General features: G+C 30.4%; 1 protein-coding gene across 1 annotated transcript in view; it reads left to right on the top strand.

Annotated features, from left to right (window-relative positions):
• The first annotated feature begins 5,940 nt into the window (after positions 1-5,940).
• The window catches only part of LOC145329002 (uncharacterized), a 33,839-nt gene continuing 17,328 nt past the window's right edge, over positions 5,941-22,451 (top strand). Inside the window, exons 1-6 of the mRNA XM_080172998.1 lie at positions 5,941-6,014; positions 10,219-10,340; positions 14,415-14,464; positions 19,259-19,299; positions 19,507-19,563; positions 19,901-19,948. Coding sequence (XP_080029124.1) covers positions 6,006-6,014; positions 10,219-10,340; positions 14,415-14,464; positions 19,259-19,299; positions 19,507-19,563; positions 19,901-19,948 — 327 coding nt within the window. The 5' untranslated portion in view covers positions 5,941-6,005. The remainder of the gene's footprint in view (positions 6,015-10,218; positions 10,341-14,414; positions 14,465-19,258; positions 19,300-19,506; positions 19,564-19,900; positions 19,949-22,451) is intronic.

Raw genomic sequence — 22,451 nt, 5'->3', positions numbered from 1 at the left:
TAGCAAGCTCAGTCTATGCCCTATCCCAAACAAAAAAGCTCTTTCCAACCACTACTTTAAAAACAATTTACAACAGCCTCGCTAAGCCCCACATAGAGTATGGCTTAATTGCTTGGGGGGCGGCAAAGGATGAGCATATCACAAAAATTCATAACCTACAGAAGAAAGCTGTAAGAAATGTTTTAAATGCTAAGTACAATGTGCATGCCGAGCCCCTGATGGGAAAACTAGATATTCTTAACATTTTTGACCTAAGGGATGCAAATGTAGTTGAATTTGTCTCTAAATATTTAGAAAACAAACTTCCCAAATGTATGCTTAATTTTCTAACACCATTGCAAAATACTAGATCAAAATGTCTTAGAGTAGAGAAGCCAAATTATAAAATCTATGAAACTTTCCCTTCAGTAAAAATCCCGAAAATTTGGAATAGTTGGGCAGGTGAGCTAAGATCATTAAATTCATCCAAAGCTGTTAAAAAATATGTAAAAAATAAGTGTATATCAAAGTACAAAACATTTCAATGCAGGGAGAGAAAGTGTTATCCCTGTGGAAAAATATAAATATAATTTGAATATCGCAACCAGTAAGCTACTTTAATGCCATACCCTGTAAATAGCTAATATTATTTTATATTATTTGTGAAACTTGTAAATATTTTTTTAAAAAATTAAATGAAAATTGGGCCGAAGGACAGTCAAGATTGACTTTAAAGGCCCTGTAGTACAGTTACCCTAATTATGCCAATATAAATAAATATATCTATAAAAATGATGTAATTTAAAATGTATTAAATTATTTGTAAAATTAATCTGTAATTTACTGCTAATAAATCATATCATATCATATCATATCATCATGTTAGCAAGCTAATTTGACGACAATTTTTCATCTGTCATAATATTCTACAACTATTGAGAAAGCATACTTTCTTATTACACTACTTTTTATTAGGCCTTAAGTAATAAAAATAAGTTAGACCTACCTTTATTCACACGTTTAAAGTATACAAAAAGTAAGTTTTCAGAGTGCTGCGCTAAATACAAAAGTAAAACTCAGCATACTCCAGGGATCCTAAGGGATAAGATAATAGAAAATAAAATTGGTTTACATTCCAATGAAAAAACTTTTGCCTCAATTAGATAACAGTTTTGTACATACCAATTTAAATATATTAGAAATACTTAACGTTTTTAAACCAACCAATAAGATTAGGAAACTTTGAATGGTCCCAGCATAATTTATAGTTCCTTATCGTTGTCCCTTCCCTCCCTGGCAAAAATTTCATGTTTCATGTTACGTCAAAATTTTTTGCAAATATATTTTTAGAAGATTCCTGTTTTCTTAAAGAAAATTTCAGGGATGGGACTACTGAAGATTAATTAACCATACCCCACTTTCTTGCAAGTAAAAATCTGCCTTTTAGGACTTTTATGTAAAAATATTTTTTTGGGGGGAAGAAAAGGGTGTAGTATTATTGTCCTCTTCTCCCTGAATAAGAATCACTATGGAAAATACGCATAGGTATTCAAACATTTAAATTAAAGCTTTTTATAGTGCCTCAAAAAAATGACGTCATAATTGCCTACCATTGGTAAATTAAAATGTATTCTGGCCTGCTATTGGTAATTTAGTCTGTGCATTGGTCATTTGTATTGTATGATGTCATTTTTATAGGCACTATAAAAAGTCTTATTCAATTTAGTAATTACTAAATAAGGTATAGAGAAGATTCAGCTGAAAGAATCTAAAATTTTAAATAATTATGGTTTAATTTTATATATTAGCAAAATATTATTTAATAGCAAGTTATGAATATTTGCCTATGGAAAAATCAAAAGATTCTGTTATAATGAATATAAATTAGTGAGGTAAAATAGTTTTTTCTCGAGAAAAAATTAAATTCATACCATGATTAATATCAATTAAAATATTTGTAAAATAAATGTATTAGCATAGATGTATAATCCAGATAACTACCTGGCCTAATTGGTGGAGACCCTTTTCTTTTGTAGGGACTTGTCTACTTTCCGTCGCTATTTAAAAGACCGAATGCAAAATTTGGACATGTTTCCCACCCTTTGTGCAAAGTTATATACTTCCTGTGCCCCCTCTATTCTTTTACTTCAATATTTTAAAAACAGTCTCTGTTACCGTAAGTATGACCAAAAATACGTAATGCTCACATTTTTCATGGGAGAGATAATTTATCTCAGAATTTAATTTTGTATAGTATAGTTATTTCTCGTATTCATTCGAATCCGGTGGATAGGAACCGGTTCTCATCCATACGAAAAAACTATGTCTAGCATCGTATTATATCCAGTTTTCTACGAATATAGAAATGTATAATCATAAGATTAAAACCAGTTTTTTTAGCCGGTGCCTCCGGCACCTCGGGGCTAAAAAAACTAGTTTTAATCTTATAATTGTACATTCTATATCCGCGGAAAGCCGTTTATAATACGATACGAGAAATAACTATTATCGAATCGTATTATAAACAGCTTTCCGCGATATCTATATTAAGATTATAAGATTAAAACAGTTTTCAAGTTTAATAAATATACCTAGATGTAAAGAAATTTTTCTTCTTGTGAGAATATTTCAAAACAATATAATCTCAAGTAATTGGGTAGCTACCCCTCCCTCGCTCTACAAAAATTAAAAGGGTATAGTTCCTTTCGTGGCAACGCACCTTAAGGGGCAATTCTTCGTATTTTTCACAGTAGCTATTCTCCTATTTCTAGCCCCTGCGGGGGGCTCTAACCCTGCGGGGCCAATTGCCTAACCCTGTGGGGCAATCACCTAACCCAATATAACCTAACCTAACCTGAAATAACCTATAAAAAGTCATTAAGGGGCGTTGCCACGAAAGGGACTATTCCCAAAAAAATATACAAAGTCTCTTTTTTTCTTCATGTGTTTAAAAATGTGTACGGACAAAATTTGTTGATGCTTGAAATAACTTGGCTTGCAAAGATCTAACGACTGATATAACAAGAATGAGTGTGTTCATAATTTAAATAGTTACTGATATTAAATCTAGTTATAATAAGAGTTTCACAACAGTTTAAATAAGAATTATAGTAAAGAAAAGTTGGAACATAGATTCTTATGAAAACTAATTGAAATATTTCTAAAGATATATATGAATTTGTTGGTGTAAAAAATGAAAAATACAATACTCCCAATTTTAACTCCTTAACTTAATCGCATGTTTGAGCAGTTGTAGATGGCAGCTCCCCCCCCCCCCCTTAATAAAAAAATTATAAAACGTAATCTTTCTCTTTTCAACCTTTAAAGCTCACACCCTCCTAAAAAAATACAGAGCGCTGCAGTTTGAATTATTTCAGACATATTGAAATATTATAAACTATATTTTTCTAGTTGCTACGCGCTTACTTGTATGACATCATATGTAAAAATGCACAAAAAGTAAAAGATTGGGTCAAAAGATAAAACTTCTTGTTTAAAACTTTATTTGGAATTTTTATAATATACATAGAAATATATTATTTAAAAATTATTTTTTAGTGTTGCTGTAATCATTTTGACTGAAGCAAAAGCTATTTTTTTACTTCGGGTAATATTGTGGCTTACAGAACTTTTTATATAATTCACTTTATATTGCTACAATAAAAAAACATTACTCTATTCATTGGAAATAATTTTTTTTTTCAAAACAATTAATTTCATTGAAAAATCTAACATTTACAATAAAACAAATAATTCTGAAATCTAACCAATAAGAAGTCTTGTTTTATATAAAAATCAATTCAAAAAAAGAGTGTTTTCACAAAGTGACGTATTTCCAATGTAGTTAAATATTTTTTTTTTTAATTAAAATGAAAAGAATGAAACCCATACACATAAAAGGTACATACTTTTTAAAATTATTTTAAAAGATAAGTTTGAATAATCTTATTTTATAACACATTTGTATATGTGACAAAAATAAATTTGTTGTATTGCATAAACATTTGTTGTCATTTAACCCTTTACAGCCATTTTTTATGTTTTTAAAATAAGTGAGAGAACACAAACATGTTAATGTTAATTCGTTGATATATTGTAAAGAATTAACTTTTTAGTGAATTTTTATAGAAAAGTCATAAAGCCTAATTTTACTCTATACCAGAATACAATATTTATGAAGCAAAACACTCTAAAAGCTACGAATTTTACCCAAATAAAAAAGACCTTTTGCTTCGGTCAAAATGATCACGGCAACAGTAAAAATTAATATTTAAATCCCCCCAAAAAAGTTTATTGGGGACTTAATTCAAATTTAGGCTTTGCAGTCTCATTCTACTGGTGTCATAGTATATTTTTTATATTCGTTTTAAAAATAGGTTAAAAACAGTTTAAAACATTTGTATAATATTCAGCCGTTTCCGAGATCTTGGTTACAGTTATTAAAGATGCATGAAGAATGATATAAGTTTAAGTACTAAAATATAGTAAGTTTAAAATACTTTGCTAGTTAATTGTCCTAGCTTTTTAAAATAACCTAATTTTTTGCCTTTGGAAACTAATAATTTTATTCAAAATATGTACCTCTCCCCGGCTATAAAGAATTTCATTCAAATTCTTAACATTTATTTCTTCTAATTGAGTAAAACTAAAAATATTTTTTGCTGATTTTTAAAAGTTAACAATTTTCTATATTCAAATTTGATCTACATTAATTGCTTATTACTTGCTTTGATCTGTTTTGAAGGCATTAAGTGACTCACTGATTCACTAAGCTACTTTATAATAGTACAAGCAGCTGCGTCACTAGCATTCAGGGGCTCTGTATTCAAAGGGGCTAGAAAAATAGCCTAAAATTATCCCAAAATTTAATTCTGAAAGTGAAATAGCCTAAAACTATCACGGGACCTTTGTGAAGCTTTTCTAAAATAGAGAACACAACCAGTTCAGTATTTATTGAGATCTTAAGTTCAAACAAAAAAGGAAATATGTCCGTATGTCAGTTGTAAATGATTGTACGTAATTTTTGTTAGTAGCGAAGCTACTCTATAATTCACTTTGTCCGTCAGTCCGTAACACTATGGGGGAAATGGGATTTACTCAGCTCCTATAAAAGATAGAATGCTGAAATTTTTTGACAACATTCCTACCATTAAGGAGCACAATTTTCATTAAAAACATCATTGGCGGTCGGACCGATTTTTAGCAGGTTTTAGGCTATTTTTATATTTTTCACATTTTTCTCCATATCTTCAGTGTTTATGGTCCCATTTTCAAAAATTTTTCAGTTATATATATCAAAATTAAATTTCCCGTCTTTTAAAGAAAACAACCATGATGGCCGGACTGCCTTTTTAGCAGGTTTTAGGCTGTTTTTTTTATATTTTTAACATTTTTCTCCATATCTTCAGTGTTTATAGTCCGATTTTCAAAAATTTTTCAGTTATAGATATCAAAATTAAATTTCCTGTCTTTTAAAGAAAATAACCATGACGGCCAGAATGCCTTTTTGGCAGGTTTTAGGCTATTTTTTATATATTTTACACTTTTTTCCATATCTTCAGTATATATGGTCCGATTTTCCCAATTTTTTAAGTTAAGGATTTAAAAATTAATTTTTTTGTCGTTTTAAGTAAACAACCATGGCGGCCAGACTGCCTTTTATCAGGTTTTTGGCTATTTTTATATGGTTTACATATTTCTCCATATCTTTGTCTATTTTAATCCAATTTTCAAACGTTTATGGGATATCAGTATCAAAATAATTTTTCCCATTGTTATGAGCATCTTTAATATAATTTACTTTGACCATCATCATCATACAAAATAAAACAAGGTTTTATGTTTATTTTATCCAATAAATCTATTCTTGATTTTAGTAAAAACCTTTTAAATCTACCTGTACGTATTCCCATCTACGATTTTTTGTGCTTCGCTACTTATGGATGTTGTCATCCTTGTTATTTTCAGATTTACATAAAATGTTGTGAAAATTGCTGTTGATTGATTTGAGACAATAATAGTTCACAATGGGACAGGTAAAGATTTTTTTCCAGTATGGTTTCGAAACCGATTAATATCCGCAGGATTAGAACAAAAAAAATCATGTATAGCATCGTATTGCAGACAATTTTCCACGAATATAAAAATGAAAAATCACAAGATTAATACCAGTTTTGTTAGACCGCGCCGTCGGTCCCTCCGGGCTTACAAAACTGGTTTTAATCTTATAATTTTCCATTTTAATATCCGCGGAACGGTGTCTATAATAAGATGCGATAAATCACTATTTCAGTATGGCCCTCAATCCAATTCATTTCACATTGTTAAAAACTAGTTTATTCTGAGTAATGAAAAAATTAAGTATCATATTGTTTGGCTCCAAATCCCATACTTTCCCATGGATTCAAATGATTACTAAGCCTAGACTGAAAACTCATATATCGTATCGTATAGTATTATATAAATATTCTTTTCTTATATTTCCTGAGAGTATATAGTTTAATTTATATAATTTTAGCTTATTTACAAAAGAGTTGTTCTTTATTTACGTTTCTTTATATTTTGATTTTTGGAGATTTGTTTACTTATTAAAACAGTACCATCTCCTCTCATCCACCCCTGCCCACCTCCACCTTCAAAAACTGAATGATTATTTTTAGATTTGTCCTAATTCTATTGTTAGTATAAAAAAAGCAAACTCAATTTTAATGCAACTAAGGCATCACTAATCCCCCTCCCAAAATATTTTGTATACTTGTTACATAAAAATCCAATTTTAAGGGAAGATATAAAATATGTATTATTTTTAAGATAAAAAAGTAGTAAGGTGTGGCTTGCAGCGGCAATTAATGTAAAAGAACAGAAGGGGCACGAGATTCATCTAGCTCTACCCACGGCGGGGACCTTGTCCTAGACTTTTTATTGAGAATTTTAAATCAGCTAATAGCGTTGGAAATATAAACACAGCCAAAAGCCAATGAAAGAACTATAAGCAATTTGCTAGCACACGAAAAGCTTCTCCGCTACTTTAACCAGGCTGTTGTCTGGATTTATTCAGCGGCCGAATGCTGGGCTATGAAAAGCTTAGAAAAGGCAGCTACAAAGTTAAGTCTTGGGGTGTTTTTGGTGAAATAAAGAAATCAAACAAATCTCCTTTTTTTCCTGGAAAAATATACTCATTGTTTAAAAGTTAATCAAACATCTCTGCGAACGGAATGTTTATTCTAAAAAAAATATTAATCTTCATTTTAGTACAAGATTTTCATGTGCTCTGATAAAGTATTGTTCGCAGCTGGCTAAAATAACGATACTCTCCTCCTAGTCTTCTGGATAAATGGACTGACCAATAACTGATCATATATCCATTCTAATCCTATATGTTTATTAAACGAAAGATCTTTGCTTATTATATTGTTCTGTGACATGCACTGGTTCATAACTGTTTCGAAGCCAAACTGAAAAATATCATGACCTAATCCTTTTCAGTATCCTGGGTAAAATCTCTGTTTTAGCCACAGAATTTTTTTATTTACTCAGACCCAGTCTTTTTGTTTGTTTGTTTGCTATCTCTTCTTTTAACTTTAGAATTTAACAAGGATGAAAACATCCGCATACATCGTATGTTATGCAAATAGAAATGATATGACAACATAACTAAGATACAGAAAAATGTTTTGGCTAATATACTTTGTTATTTAAAATAATCTACTTTTAAATTTATCGATATCAAATATAGACTACTTTTGTAAAATATAGAAATTTAGAAATTCAATATATTTTGTAATTAAAGGAATCAATTTTCGATGATTAAAATAAAAAGGCAAAATAGTTTTTTCGGGCTAAATATCCATGAACTAACGAAGGCTTTTGTTTTTTGAATATTCATCAAATTGTGGATGTGGGCATATTATCATTGTCTAATTTGATCTATCCGCCGTCATGAACTAACTGACAAAGCTAATTTTAGGGACAAAATAAAACATGTCTTTGATTATTTAGATAAAATAAGATGTAAGAGAATAGTTTAATAATAGAAGAAAAGAATTTTAAACAAAACATTAGATTTTACCCCAAAACAGCACATATTACTTTAAATGTTAAATAGATATTTAGTTATTTATCGCATCGTATTATAGACAGCTTTTCGAGGATAACAAATGAAAAATTATAATGGTATTACTAGATTTATGATTTTTAAAAATAACTAGTGGAAATTTGTCTGTTATACGATGCAATACATTATTTTTCAGCATGGCTGAGAACCGCTTCTAATCCTGCGGATATTAATCGGTTTCAACGCCTTACTGGAAAAAAATCTTTGAGATCCATAAAACTGATAGGATGTCAAGTCCAACGTTAATGTTAATGTTTGTACTATTAGCAGCATGAACAAATTATCCTTACCTTACTTTTACCCAGGACCTATGAGAAGTGAGATACTCCGATTCGGAACAGACACAGATCCTGTTCCGTTTATATAAGGATTAAGCTTCCAACCTAACTTAAATACCCTTTAAAACTGGTAGCTCATCCAAACACGAAATATATTAAATTTTTATGTTTTTTTGTGCCTTGGACTAAAGCATTATATATATTTTTCTTTAAAAAAATATTTCTTACATTTATTTTATAGACACCTTATTTAATTATTTACCAGCTGCAAATACAAGAACATTCAATAGTTTTGAAGATTTCAAAAAGATAAAACTTTATGAACCTTATGAATACTATCTAACATATCTTTATCAAATACTAGCGGCTACGCCCCTAGAGACCTCTAGATTGGAAGGAAGCCATTCTTACTTTCAATTTAAATTTTTTTAAGTAAAAAAGGTGAAAGGTATTTTTTTTAGAGCGATTACCCTCCCCCAAAATAGCTATAAACCTTCCCGGGACATATGAGAAGCTACACTACACTGTAAAAGAGAATGATTGATCCCGAAGATCATCAAAATTTTACAAACAGCACGACAGTATTATTAAACAATAGCTTTGCCACTATAAATAAGTATCTGTCTAAATATTTAATATTTTGCAAGTACTTTTACAAACTTTGGGAGAAAAATCAATTTCCAGCAGAATTTTGAGACAAAATTAGATTTAGATATAGAAAAAGAAGAGAGAATTATAGTTAAGGGATAAAGTAGTAAATAGTTTTATATAATTGTTTTAAAGGATTATGACGAATGTGGTAAATTAATTAATAGACGTCATAGCTTATTTTCATTAAAATACAATTTTACAAAAACACCAGCAAATTCTCCAAATAAGACTTTTAAGAATCAAACTCAGTAAACTGTAAAATTTCGCCCTTATTAACTGATTTTGGATAATTCTAAAATTCTACATCTATATTTCTTTTTTTCCCTGTAGATGTCGGACAAAGTTTATTAGTTTATTTGTGTCCCTATATTGGTCTCAAGTTACTTGTAGCTACAAATTGCAAATACCAAAAGTAATCCATCCACTCATTCGTTTTTTTTCCATTTTCCTCATTTTAAATACATTATCTGAAAGAAACCTAAAACAACCCTAGCGGCTACGCCCCTAGAGGCCTCTAGGGACACCTTTGGTAATATGGAGTGGGAAAAGTATACCCTTCACTTACATTTTTAGGTTTAAAAACGAAAAATGTTGGGATTTTTTTTTGAGGGGGGGTGGGCATACACCTTCCCGAATATAGTTAAAAACCTGTACCTACAAGAAGCTTCAATGTAGAGGAGAACCATATCGATTTAGCGGTTAGCGAGATCCTTCGCTACAGACAAAAAAAGCTTACTACTTTATATAATAGGATCTAAATTTACCAGGGATGGAGTGGACATTGGGCTAAATATTAAACTAGTACCCAAAGTTTTATAATCAAATTTTCTTTATTATTGGCTTGAAAATATTTATACAATTTAGCAGTGCCTGAACTTTAAAGATATTAAACTGAATGGGTTTATTTTGTCTATATCATTGTCTATATCGTTATCTATATTCCTCACGGGGCTCTTATATTATAAAACGCCCCATAGGAATGTTTTAGCTTTTTGTGAGACAAAAGACACTAAAAAGTTACACCCTATAGGGTTGTAGTGTAATCCTTTAACTTTTATATAAAAAAAAAATGACAATGCCAAACCCAAGCCACAAGCCAGATAATTTGTTTTAAAAAGATTGTTCTTGACGTTGGTAAACTTCACTGGACCATAGGATTTCCAATTGTAAAAAGCTAGCATTTTCTATCTGTTTTAGGAGACGTTAGAGCTTCAGTTTGGCGTGTACACTGGTGAGGTTGTAGATGGTAAACCCCACGGGGCCGGTAATGTTGTTTTCCACACGGATGACCTTGGTGGCCGTAGGGAGTTCCATGGACAGTAAGTTTTTTAATTATCAGTTTTTGCTTACTCCCTATTTATTATGGACAATGAAACAAATAGTATACTTTTATAGAAAATGTACTTTTTAAAATTCGTTGATAGTTTGTGTTTGTATGGATTCGAAACAGATTGATGTTGAATTAGAACCAGTTCACAGTCATACTGAACAATCATGTACCCAGGTGGTCCTTTGTATACGTGGATCCTTTTTTTAGTATACATTTTTGTTTACAATAGTATACATGGCCTTACTCTAAAATTGTATCAATTTTGTTATACTATAGTATAGAAAATTTGTGGGATCTACGAGAGTATACCATCGTTATGCAAGAATTCTTACGAGGGTACGAGAAATTTTGTTAGTACGAGAGACATATATTATATACTAAAACCATTTTTCGGCCGTGATTCTGTAGGTTAGAAAATTAGTATGAGTCATTAAAAATTAATACAAATTAAAATTAGTACAAGAAGCAAAAAATGTATACTACAAATTTAAAAAAATTTCCCAGGTAATACATAGTAAAAGTAGAATTTTTTTTTGTATTATGAAAATCATACAAAAGTACAAATGTGGTTCTTTAAGGGTTAGAAAACTTATATTTTCTCAAAATAATATCATAGAGTTAAGGGAGATATTTCCATGATTTAAACTATTCATAATGATAAGAGTACATGAGATATTATCATCTTTTACTTCTATAATGGAAGCTCAGTCAAGAGATTCTCATGTTTTAACTCTTATCATGGCTAGGCTATGATCCTTTCCATGCTATACTGAAGTTGATTAGGTTTGGTATACTGGTGTCTATAGTTTAGATTTTGTAATTATTTAAAATGAAATATTTTTAAATACTGAAAAAAAAACAATGAAATGAGAAACCAATTTGAATAAGATTTACTTATTTGATTTTTAAACAACCATATATATATTGGAAACCCCAAAAAAACAAAGTTTTTCTAACAATTGAGAGACACCTAGCAGCAAAAATTTGAACTATATCAGGTAGAATTATTTTTGTATTATGAAAATTATACAAAAGTACTATTGTATTATTTTTTTTGTAATTTTGTACAGTCCCTTATTTTTTTCTTGTACATGTTGTATCATTTTTGTCTACAATAGTACTTTTATGGTTTTTTTCATTAAGTAACATATTAAGTCCCAAAATTTTTTACTTAAAAAAAAATTTTGTACTTATAAATAAAATCAAAATTGTAGAATTAGACAATTTTTTTGTCAAATTCTAAAATTTCTTTTTGATATTCAAAAAATGTTTTTCAAAATATTTCCTACGTCCTCAGTTTTGGAACTCATCTAAATTTATGTTATGGTATATTTTTTATTGTTCGATTGTATACATTCTTAAGATTTTGTTAGAGTCTACAAAATTGGAACTTTAAAAACAATTTTAAAATGAATACTATTATACAAAAAAATTATACAATAAACGCTATGTTCATTTTTAAGCAAAGTCCAAAAATTTGAAATGAATACTATCACACAAAAAAAGTGTACTATAAATACTATGTTCATTTTTAGGCAAAATTCTAAAATTTGGACTTAACCAAATTTCCTAAACTTTGTACTATTGTATATAAAAAGAAATACAATAAGCATGAAACAAAAAACTATTTTAAATCCACAAATTATACTCTAATTATTTTTGTTACTTTCGAGACATATTGAAATATTCAGTAAAGTAAAAAATGTTTGGACTCTGCCAAATTTTTGAAATTAATACTATTGTACAAAATAATAATACAAGATATACAATCAGGAAAATGGTATTAGTACAAAAATAAAAAAAAAAGTGTACAACATATACAAAAAAAAATATACTAATAAATAAAAAAAACACAAAAGTACTATTGTATACAAAATTGATACAACATGTACGAGGGGACTTTGCCAAAAAAAATTTACTGTACAAAATTTAAAAAAAAATGATACAATAGTACTTTTGTATGTTTTGTATAATTTTTATAATACAAAAAAAAAATTCTACCTATACTAGGAACAACCTGGGTATGGCATCGTATTACAGACAATTTTCCACGCATATTAGAATAAAAGTCATAAAACTAAAACCAGTTTTGTTAACCCGGGCCTGCGTTCCCTCGTGGCTTACAAAACTGATTTAAATGTTATAATTTTTATCCAAAGCTGTCTATGTTATGATGAGATAAATAATTATCACAAACATTTTTTTTATCTTAACATTCTATCCTTATACTAAAGTAACAGGATGTTTGTTTGTCTGTGTGTCTGTACCGAAGGATCTCGCTAACCGCTGAACCGATTGGGTTCTCCTTAACAGGGTAGGTTCTCATATGTCCCGGGAAGGTTTATAACTATTTTGGGGGAGGGTACCACCACCCTCCCATCCCAAGAGAAATCACAATAAAATCAATTTTTTTTAATATTTTCGCCGCATAGTGTCGCTAGCGTAGTCTCGCTGCGTAGAAGCATGAATTTAAGAGCTAATAACTTAGACAAATTATTTCTCAAATTAGATATTTAAAATAAATTAAAAACATTTAAATGCCACTAGAGGCCTCTAGGGGCGTAGCCGCTAGTTCTAAATATAGAGAGAAATACTATTAAACATATCATTAGCATTTTTATTTTATCCCTATATCCATTTTTATAGCTAGCCGGTTCTTTTAGTAAGTAGTAGATGTAAAATTTTTCATAGAATTCAAATATGCAATCAGTTTTTTTGTAGACCTCTTATTTTTTAAGTAATTTAAGTTTTTAAAAAAAATAATTAAGTCGGTTTTAAGGTACTAAAACGCAACAAAATAAAAGAAGAAAATGGTCAGTAAGAACAAAAATAGTAAGATCTTTAATTTGACACCTTACTTTTAAAATTCTGTTGAGTAATTATTGAAAAAATCTATTTTTTTAACCTCGGTATAATAAAAACTTTAGACCTAAATATTTTCTCAAACAGACATAAAAAACATGGGTTCATATATACCATTAGAATCAGAAAAATATTACGAATCCATTGTAAGCAAAATTGAAAAAAATTAAAAAATTAAAAAATTACAGAAATGGCCAATTATTTTTTTTGTTCAGACAACACTATTGTCTTCCCTTTTTTACCCCCTCTTTACCCCCTCTTTACCCCCTTCCCATTTTTATACTCAATTGAAGAATTAAGACGTTGCCTGTACAACATAATATGATATTTTCATATAATTCCTTTTATTGTAGTTTATATACTATATTGTAAACTTTTTTTTTCAAGTTTGCTTACAATGGATTCGTAATATTTTTCTGATTCTAATGGTATATATGAACCCATATTTTTTTATTTGTGAAATAATAAAATTAAGTTCAAAGTTTTTATTCTCGTGGGTTTAAAAAAATCGATTTTTTCAATAATTACCTGACAGAATTGAAAAAGTAAGGTGTCAAATTAAAGATCTTACTATTTTTGTTCATAATGACCATTTTTTCTTTTTTTTGTTGCATTTTAGTACCTTAAAATCGACTTAATTTTTTTTTTTAAAACTTAAATTACTTAAAAAATAAGAGGTCTACAAAAAAAACCGATTGCATATCTGAATTCTGTGAAAAATTTTACATCTACTACTTACTAAAAGAACCGGCTAGCTATAAAAAAAATAGTTGATACACCTTCTTTGAAATCTTTATAGGTTAATAACTAAGTACAAATTTTATTTAATCTCTTTGAAGAAATATTTGATTTTTCAAACAATGCTTTTTAAGGAGAAACATTTAGATATAAATAAAATTTTTGAAGAACTCTTGAAAATCAAAAATATTTTTATTGTATTGTTGTTAATATTTATATCATTTTATTTTAAGAAACTTTTTTAAAACATTCAATTCTATGTTTCTAAGAAATAAGTTTTTCTTTTCTTTTCGATTTTGGATTTTTTAAAATACGTATAATGTTTAAATATATGCCTATCTTCCAATGTGTGCGACAATTGTAATTTGTTGCGTCATAAGATGCTAATTTTCTACCTACATCTGGGCAAAAGCTTCGCTGCTTTTGGAAGAAATCGTATTTGATTAACAAACTTATTTCTTAGTTGGGTGAATGGAAGAAGAGAGGGAGAAGGCAGAATGGTTTGGACTACAGGTAAGCTAGATATTAGTCTTTTTGTTTTTCTGTTAGTAGCAGCTACGCGTGCCCCTAGAACCCCCTTAGGAGAGGTGGCAACCCCCTCTCCCCCTTTTTCAGTTTTAGTTTTGAAAGTAAAAGTAAAATTTTTTTGGTGAGGGTGGTGGATGTTGGGAACATTTTTTTTCTAGGTATCCTCCCCAAATAAACCTTCCTTAGAACTATGAAAGGAGAATCATATCGGGTCAGCAATTAGCGAGATCTTTTAAAAGTCTGGGAGTTCAAAGTACTTACTTACATGGCTAACCAAAGAAAAGATTTACTTTTAAACAAGATGGATGGAAGGATCAACATTTATGGAGCAAATATTCAGTGTCATAAAAAGTTAACATACATAAGTAGTAGGTTTGGGCCGGATACTTTTTTGGCCGGATACCGGATATCCGCTGTCCGGATAGTTTAATATTCGGTATCCTGCCGGATAACCGGATTTCCGGCAGTAAAAATCAGCCGGATATCCGTTATCCGGATATTTTCAATATCCGGTGACCGGCCGGATATCGAAAATGGATGGATATCCAGGCAAACCGGATATCCGGCCCAACCCTAATAAGTAGTAAAACTCACTAATCCTTCTTGTATAGATTATGTATAGGTATTTTAAAGAATGACCGACAAACTTACGGACTAAGTTTCCTAATTATATGTTGGATCTTGGAGACGAATGGACGAGCATGACAAATTATAGAGTAGCTAACCCACTAAAAATGCTTATTTTTCGTTCATTTTGTGTGTAGTATGTGTGCGTTTTCAAATATCATAATAGTTATTTCTCGCATCGTAGTATAAACGGCTTTCCGCGGATATAGAATGTACAATTATGTGATTTAAAAAACTGGTTTTAATCTTATGATTGTACATTTTTCTATTCGTAGAAAGCTGGATATAATTCGATGCTAGACTTAGTTTTTTCGTATGGATGAGAACCGGTTCCTATCCACCGGATTCGAATGAGTACGAGAAAAAATGTTCTTTTGCTTTCCTTTCTCGTAACAGATTCATTTATTGAAATGTAGGGAAATATAACAGGAATATCAGGGTTAGGTCTGTAGAATAATAAAAATTCATTTTCTTGTTTTCTTAGGTTTATAACCCACTGCAGGGGCTAGTATGGTGTTTATTTTTCAAAAATGTAAAAAAGGGGAAGATTTGCAGTGGCAAATAAACGAGTTTGAGTGAAAGCACAAAAATTTCGTGGATTTTCTTTTGAATCAAAATTTAATTTATTTCCCATACTTTAGAATATGGAGAAAAATACATAAATGTAAAGTTCAACTGCCTTGCTTTATAAACACAAGGACAGGTATACTGAAAATAAATATTAATCAAGACAGACAAAAGTTGAAATAATGAATAAATAAATAATCAGTAAATGAGGCAGATATGGTCAAAAATAAATAACATATTTATTGTAACAATAGAAAATTTTATATCTTATTAGTTAAAAAATAGATATATATAACATATGAGAGACTTTTATAGTCGTTTACCAAATAACCATATACCATTGCTCATAACTTTTCTGTCAATCCAAATGACAATTTTATTACTAAAAAAATCTAGTGGGATGGTCATTTTTTCTAGGGTCGATTTCTCTTTGGAGATCCATCGTTTCAGACAGACACACAGACTTCCAGTTACTTTTCTATACTTTTGCAAAAAAAAATTCGTTGCTATATTCCTTTCCTTGATTTTTTCTCAAGGGAATTTGAAAGCCTTGAAAAATTCACGGTCAAGCTACAAAGAGGAAAGGGGCGATTTTCTGTGATATTGTGGTAAGTTGAAGCGTTTCAACCTACAGCCGCGAGTTCGATTCAAACGAGCCCCTAGCCTTAAAGATCCTACCAATAAATAATTACAAGGAGTTACTGATTAAAGGATATATTTTGAACTGCTTCATTACAAAAGATATACAGGTTTATATAGCAAATAGAAGTATAATAATAGATGATGAGGGGTAGCTGGTGATGGGTTCCTTTGAGCTGGGGGGCTGTGTCCACAGGCGCAAAGGTAGGAGGGAAGGCTATCTCCTTGGGGTAGGCAGGTGATGGCAGAGAAAGGGGAAGGTCCGGCTGCGGCAAGGGGGATGTAGACATCCCCTGGCAAGGCAGGTGACTGGGGCTTGGGGTTGTAGAGGGGCCGTGCCCCTCCCACTATCAGAGATGTCCAATTTGACCGATAAAGGAAGATCTCGATCATAACTATTTTCGGATAGATTCACCCCCTCTCTTTCTCCATTCCCTTTGAACTGGATGGTTCTGGATTATATATTCCAAAACTTGCTAGCGATAAGGTGTTTATACAAGTGCGCCAATGTTTTTTTTTATAAAATTGTTAAAAAATGACATCTGTTTGGTTTTCCTTTGCAACTAAGCTTTTTTTTAGGTACAGGGAAGGTTTTTAACTATTTTGGGAGAGCGTATCTCCACCCTCCCAATTTAAAATCACACCCCCAAATTTTTTTTTTTCTGAATATTTCTTATCAAAACTTAAATTAAAAAGTAGAAGGGCGGTTGACTTATCCCCCTCCCACCTTAAGAACACCTAGAGGCTTCTTGGGGGCGTCCGTTGCCCCTAGTCTTTCTTAAAATAAAAGCTATGTCTTGCATTTTTTTTCAATTAGGTGTTTGATCGTAATTTCATATGGTAAAAATATTTTTCTTATTTAATTGTTATCCTAATAAGATAAAAGTTATGCTTGAAAATTGTTTTAATAGCTATTTTTATATGTTGCATTTTTAGATAAACGTCAGAATTTGCGTCAGAATTTGCGTCATTTGCGTCATTTATATTTCAGATTTTTATTACCCGTCATCAATTTGACCGCTGCTTGTGATATGTCGGCAAGGCCCCGGAGGGGCAGGGTGAAATGGTGATAATAGGATTAACGTTGGGTTGTAATTTGATAAGCCGCGGCATAGCAACTCTATGAAAGGCTTGTCCGTATACTGCCGTCTTACCACAATATCAATCAATTTAAATCATGTAATTTTTATGGGAATACGCGTCATAAAGGCTAAAAGAATAAATGTAAGAACAGAAATGTCCAAAAATGAACAGCATATATAATAAAGATAAAAATAAATTAGAATTAATGAATATATTTTCTAAGATCACTTTTACATATACACTGATACTGGCAAAATTTGTTAAATTAGGCATCATAGAGTTTGCCTAACAATATAAGAGAAAGATATAAAGAAAGAGAATAAAGAAATATACAAAAAAAAATCTTATTATATAAAGTAGTATTGTACTCAACTGATTAAGTTTTCCATAATATTAAAGCTTTATTCTATTGTTGATTTTGGGATATTTTATTTATAAATTAGATCTTTAGGTGGTTTTGAGCTATTTTTCTGCACCAATACTCTTTCTTGTATTCCTTGAGTTCCTAGATGCTAATGTTTAAGTTTCCAGATATTTATAATATTCTATCGGCTTCGCACTTAGCATCTAGGGGTTCTGTATTTAAAGGATAGTAAGGAGATATCTAAATAGCTTGAAACCATTTTAGAACATTTATATGAATTTTCATTAAATGTAGAACGGTTCAGTGGTTATTAGTGAGATTTTCACCTTAATCTATAATACAAAGTAGCTTGATGTCTGTCCGTCCGTCCGTCCGTCTGAAGCTTAAGATCTCGGTAACCACTGAACCGATTGGATTCTACTCTTCAGGGTATATACCTATCGGTTCTGTGGTGGTTTTAAGCTATTTTCTTGGGGGGTGGGACACCCCCAACCCCCCCAAAAATGAAAATTTACCCCCACAACAAAAAATAATTTTTTTGAGAACACATTAGACTATGAGCAGCACCAGTAGTAATTTTTTTGAGAACACATTAGACTATTTTTTTACGAATTTTGCGAATTCGTTATTTAATCGAGAAAATGTTTTCTTGCTGGGTAGGTGCGAAAATTTGCGATCCGTTCTGCTGGGTAAGTAATAGAAGATGTAATTATACCTCTTGGGGCTTTGCCCCTAGAGGCTAGGGGCGAAGCCGCTAGTACTTTATATAATAGTATAATATAGTTTTTAAAGAACTTCTGCAAAAGTTATTTTTCCTAAAAGTTATTTTCATTCTTTTTTCTTCCACAATTAGAGAATTTGCTAAATTGATTTTCCTAGAACTTTTAAAGTTGAAACGTTGAAATTTAAGCATTCATTATTCTTTTTTTCTAAACAAAATATCATGGGAAGTTTATCCGTACTCTAGCCGCGTGTATGTTCAATTTAGTGTTTAATAAATCCTCTTTTCCAAAAAGTGTTTAAAAACCAACAATCAAACATAATAAGTAAATTTTGTATCAATTGAGATTATTACAGTAAATCTGTCTTCCTAAAAAAATCCTTTTTTCTTAGTTCAAATTCAAAGTAAATATATGTAGAACAATTTCTTATAAAGAAAGCGAAGTATTTAGAAAAGGTTGTACGTTTTTTTTTATTTCTGTTCTAAATTATCAAGAAAGGCGGAGGTACTATATAATAACTCTTAATTTCTGTACGTCAGTTCTTCGTCTAAAGGCAAATTAGATTTAAAGGTTTCTGTTTAATATATTGACAATAGATTTTTTTGTGATGATTATTTAACTAAATAGCATACAGAATATAACTTACTTGATCCGTTAACTTGTCTGTCATGCTCTGAAAGACATCAAAATTCATGAGAAAAAAGTACCTTTCTCAACTGTTAACTAATGAAATCTTTTGCAAAGACGGAATATTTTTAAAAAGAACTTTTTTTTCAGGAGAAGAATATGAAGGAGGGTGGCTCAATAATTTACAACAGGTAATTAATTGCAACAGATAAGACAATGGACGAAAAATTGATGTACATCTCTAAATATTTAAAACAAAATAACCCCTTTAATAATTGAACTATTGATTGTAGCGTTTGGACACTTCGAACTATTCAAAATTTCAAAAAAATAAAAGTATAGGCCTCATAATTTATAACTATCAGAAATATTGTAATACAATCTTATTTTTTTTTCAGGGCAAAGGTCGTCATTCTTTCCCCTCTGGACATTACGACGAAGGAGAATGGGATCAGGTACAAATATGGATCTTTATACAACAGTAACAGGATGTTTGTCTGTTTGTTTGTTGCGAAGGATTTTGCTTAAGCCTAACCGATAGGTTCATTTTCACAATGACGCCTTGGGGGTAAAATTTTGAAAATAAAAATTTTGGGGCACCCCCAAGCTCATTTTTTTTTATTTGGGGGATGGGAGGTTAAAATTGAAAATTGAAAATTTCAAATTCATTTTGGAGGGGGTATTCACCCCTTTACCCCCCCCCCTTGGACGTCTATGCCATCAGAAATTCTGTTTTTTTTATTTATTTAAGGGTATGTTTGCACTTGAATAACTTTTATTTTTATTTTTTAGGGTTTGAGGCATGGTTTTGCTGTTTATTATCATCCTAATGGAAATAGGGTAAATATTTCTTTTATGTATTTAAATTTTCATATCCTAGGAATTTTAAGGGAAAACACAAATTGATGCACATCCCAAATTATGAAAGACAAAGTTACTTACTGTAGATTAAAATTATTAGTCAAAAAGTGGAAACTACTAGTATAGTCGGGCGGGAGCCAACAAATTAAATGTCAATAGAATACCCAAAGTTTGGAGCTGACGAATAAGATAATGGAGTAGTAAAACTTTTGGTACCAGTGTAATTTACAGTCAAATGTCCCCTCCCTCGCTCAGAGAAATCATTTTACAGATGAATCAGAAAAAAATTAAATTCGTGTTCCATATTTATTTATAGCTGCCCTATTTCTAATAATGTCATGATTGTTTTTATATTTTCTTTTATGGAAAGATAATAGATCCTATATCAACAGATTCCCTTTAAAATTCTCCAACTTAAATATTCCACCTTTTAACTCTATTCTTCATCAGTTGGTCTTTTGTAGAGTTGGTCTTTTGTAGCAACGCCGTTTAGATTATACCTTTAATAGGGTGACATTATTTTTCTTTGGGCTTATTTTAATTGTATCAACTATTATTTAATAATACCAATTGAGCCAAACGACGCTATCCTAATAATGACATTATAACTGTAGTATTATTTAGGAAGGTTTTGTTTTTAGCCGTTTTAAAAACCTTTCTAAACAAAGACCAACGCCTACAAAAGACCAACGCCTACAAAAGCAACGCTATCTAAACATTCTAGTCGTTTTAGAGATCTAAAGTAACACATATATAGACAGAATCACACAGAGCTAAGGGAGGGGACTGATCCCCAAAGATTACAGAAGCTGGGAAACTTTTATTGAAACACAAACTACCAGCATCTAAAAGTTTCCACCTATGATTTGGATAAACAAATGGGATAGTTTTGTTTATTGTAGTGGGGGATGTACATCATTTTATCCTCTATTGTCATATCCATTAAGATCCTAGAACAACATGTTGATTTTGGAAGATTTCATTGTGTTTTGTGTGAAAGAAAAAGATGAGTAGTTTATCTTTTTAATAGACTCTATCAGACATCAATCTCAGAAGATAGGGTTCCCACAGGACTGCAGATTTTTATATTTTTAATACACTCTATCAGACACTGTAGATTCTTTTCCAGTATGGCTTCGAAACCGATAAATATCCTGTGGATCAGAACCGGTTCTCAGTCATACTGAAATAATTAAATATAGCATCATATTATATCCTGTTTTCTACAAATATAAAAGTGTTTAATCATAAGGTTAAGTCCAGTTTTTTTAGCCCGTGCCTTCGGCATCTCAAGGCTGACAAAACTGGTTTTAATCTTATAATTGTACATTTTTATATCCGCGGAAAGCTGTTCATGCTCAGCTTATAATTTTAATCATATTGCTCATTTTATAAACATTTCAACTTGTAACTTAAATGAAGCAGCTTTTAGTGCCTATGAAAATGACGTCCAATACAAATGACCAATGAGAGGCCAGTATACATTTTACCATTGGTCAACATAATTGGTAATTTGTATTAAATGACATAATTTTTTATATGCACTATAAGCTTCTTCATTCAAATTTAGAGAAGTGGTAATTTTTATCATTATTGGAGATGTTTATCAATTTATCTCCTATTGTCTTATCCCTTAAGGTTTCTGCTTTTTTGCAGAGTTCATTTTGCTATTTTTAAATTATAAGCTTTTGCTATTTTTCTTGGAAGATTTTTTGCTGTTTTTATATGCATTTATTCGTGGCTGACCCCCAGAACTAATATATTTAACATCAATTTTATATATGTCCTACATAAAATCATTGAGAGAGACATTTATCACGTATCTGAAGGGATAAAAAAGTAGCCGATAAATTGATGTACATCCCCAATAATGATACACAAAATTACACCATCTATATTTTATAATTAGTGGTTAAAACTTTGAACACTCAACTTAATGAATCAACTATAAATCAAAAATCAAAAAGGTCCCCAAAGTTGTTGAGTTAACGAATAAAAAAAACATTATTATAAAACGTTGAGGTCTAGTCTAATATTCAGCTCATTGTTTACATTTATACGTTATTTTAACTTATTTGCTATCATAATTCAATTTGGGATGCCTTGCTTTTCTATTATTAGGCATATACGTCTTTAAGTTGAAGGCAGTTTGATTAGACAATTATATATATATGTTTTTGCGTGATTTCCAACATTTTATATAGCAAAGCCACTTTATATATAGGTCTATGTATATTTTGTAAACATTAATGTCTGTATATCCATTGCAAGCATAACTTATTTTGAGTCATTTAACCCAATATAAAGTCCTGGTGTACTAGTTGTACACAGTTTGAGGAAATTCCAATGGAAAAATATGTTTAGCCTGATGCCTGTTACACAAAAGTTAAAGGATTAAAATTGCGGAATAACTATCCCTTTACATACAACAGAATTCTTGCTTATATGGGGAATGAAAGTATAATATCAAAACAATATAGGA

Source organism: Acartia tonsa, chromosome 9, assembly GCF_053477335.1.
Source record: "Acartia tonsa isolate MP-2025a chromosome 9, ASM5347733v1, whole genome shotgun sequence".
Classification (NCBI taxonomy): domain Eukaryota; kingdom Metazoa; phylum Arthropoda; class Copepoda; order Calanoida; family Acartiidae; genus Acartia; species Acartia tonsa.
The sequence above is the reverse complement of the archived record's forward strand: the minus strand, read 5'-3'. Positions and strand labels throughout refer to the sequence as shown.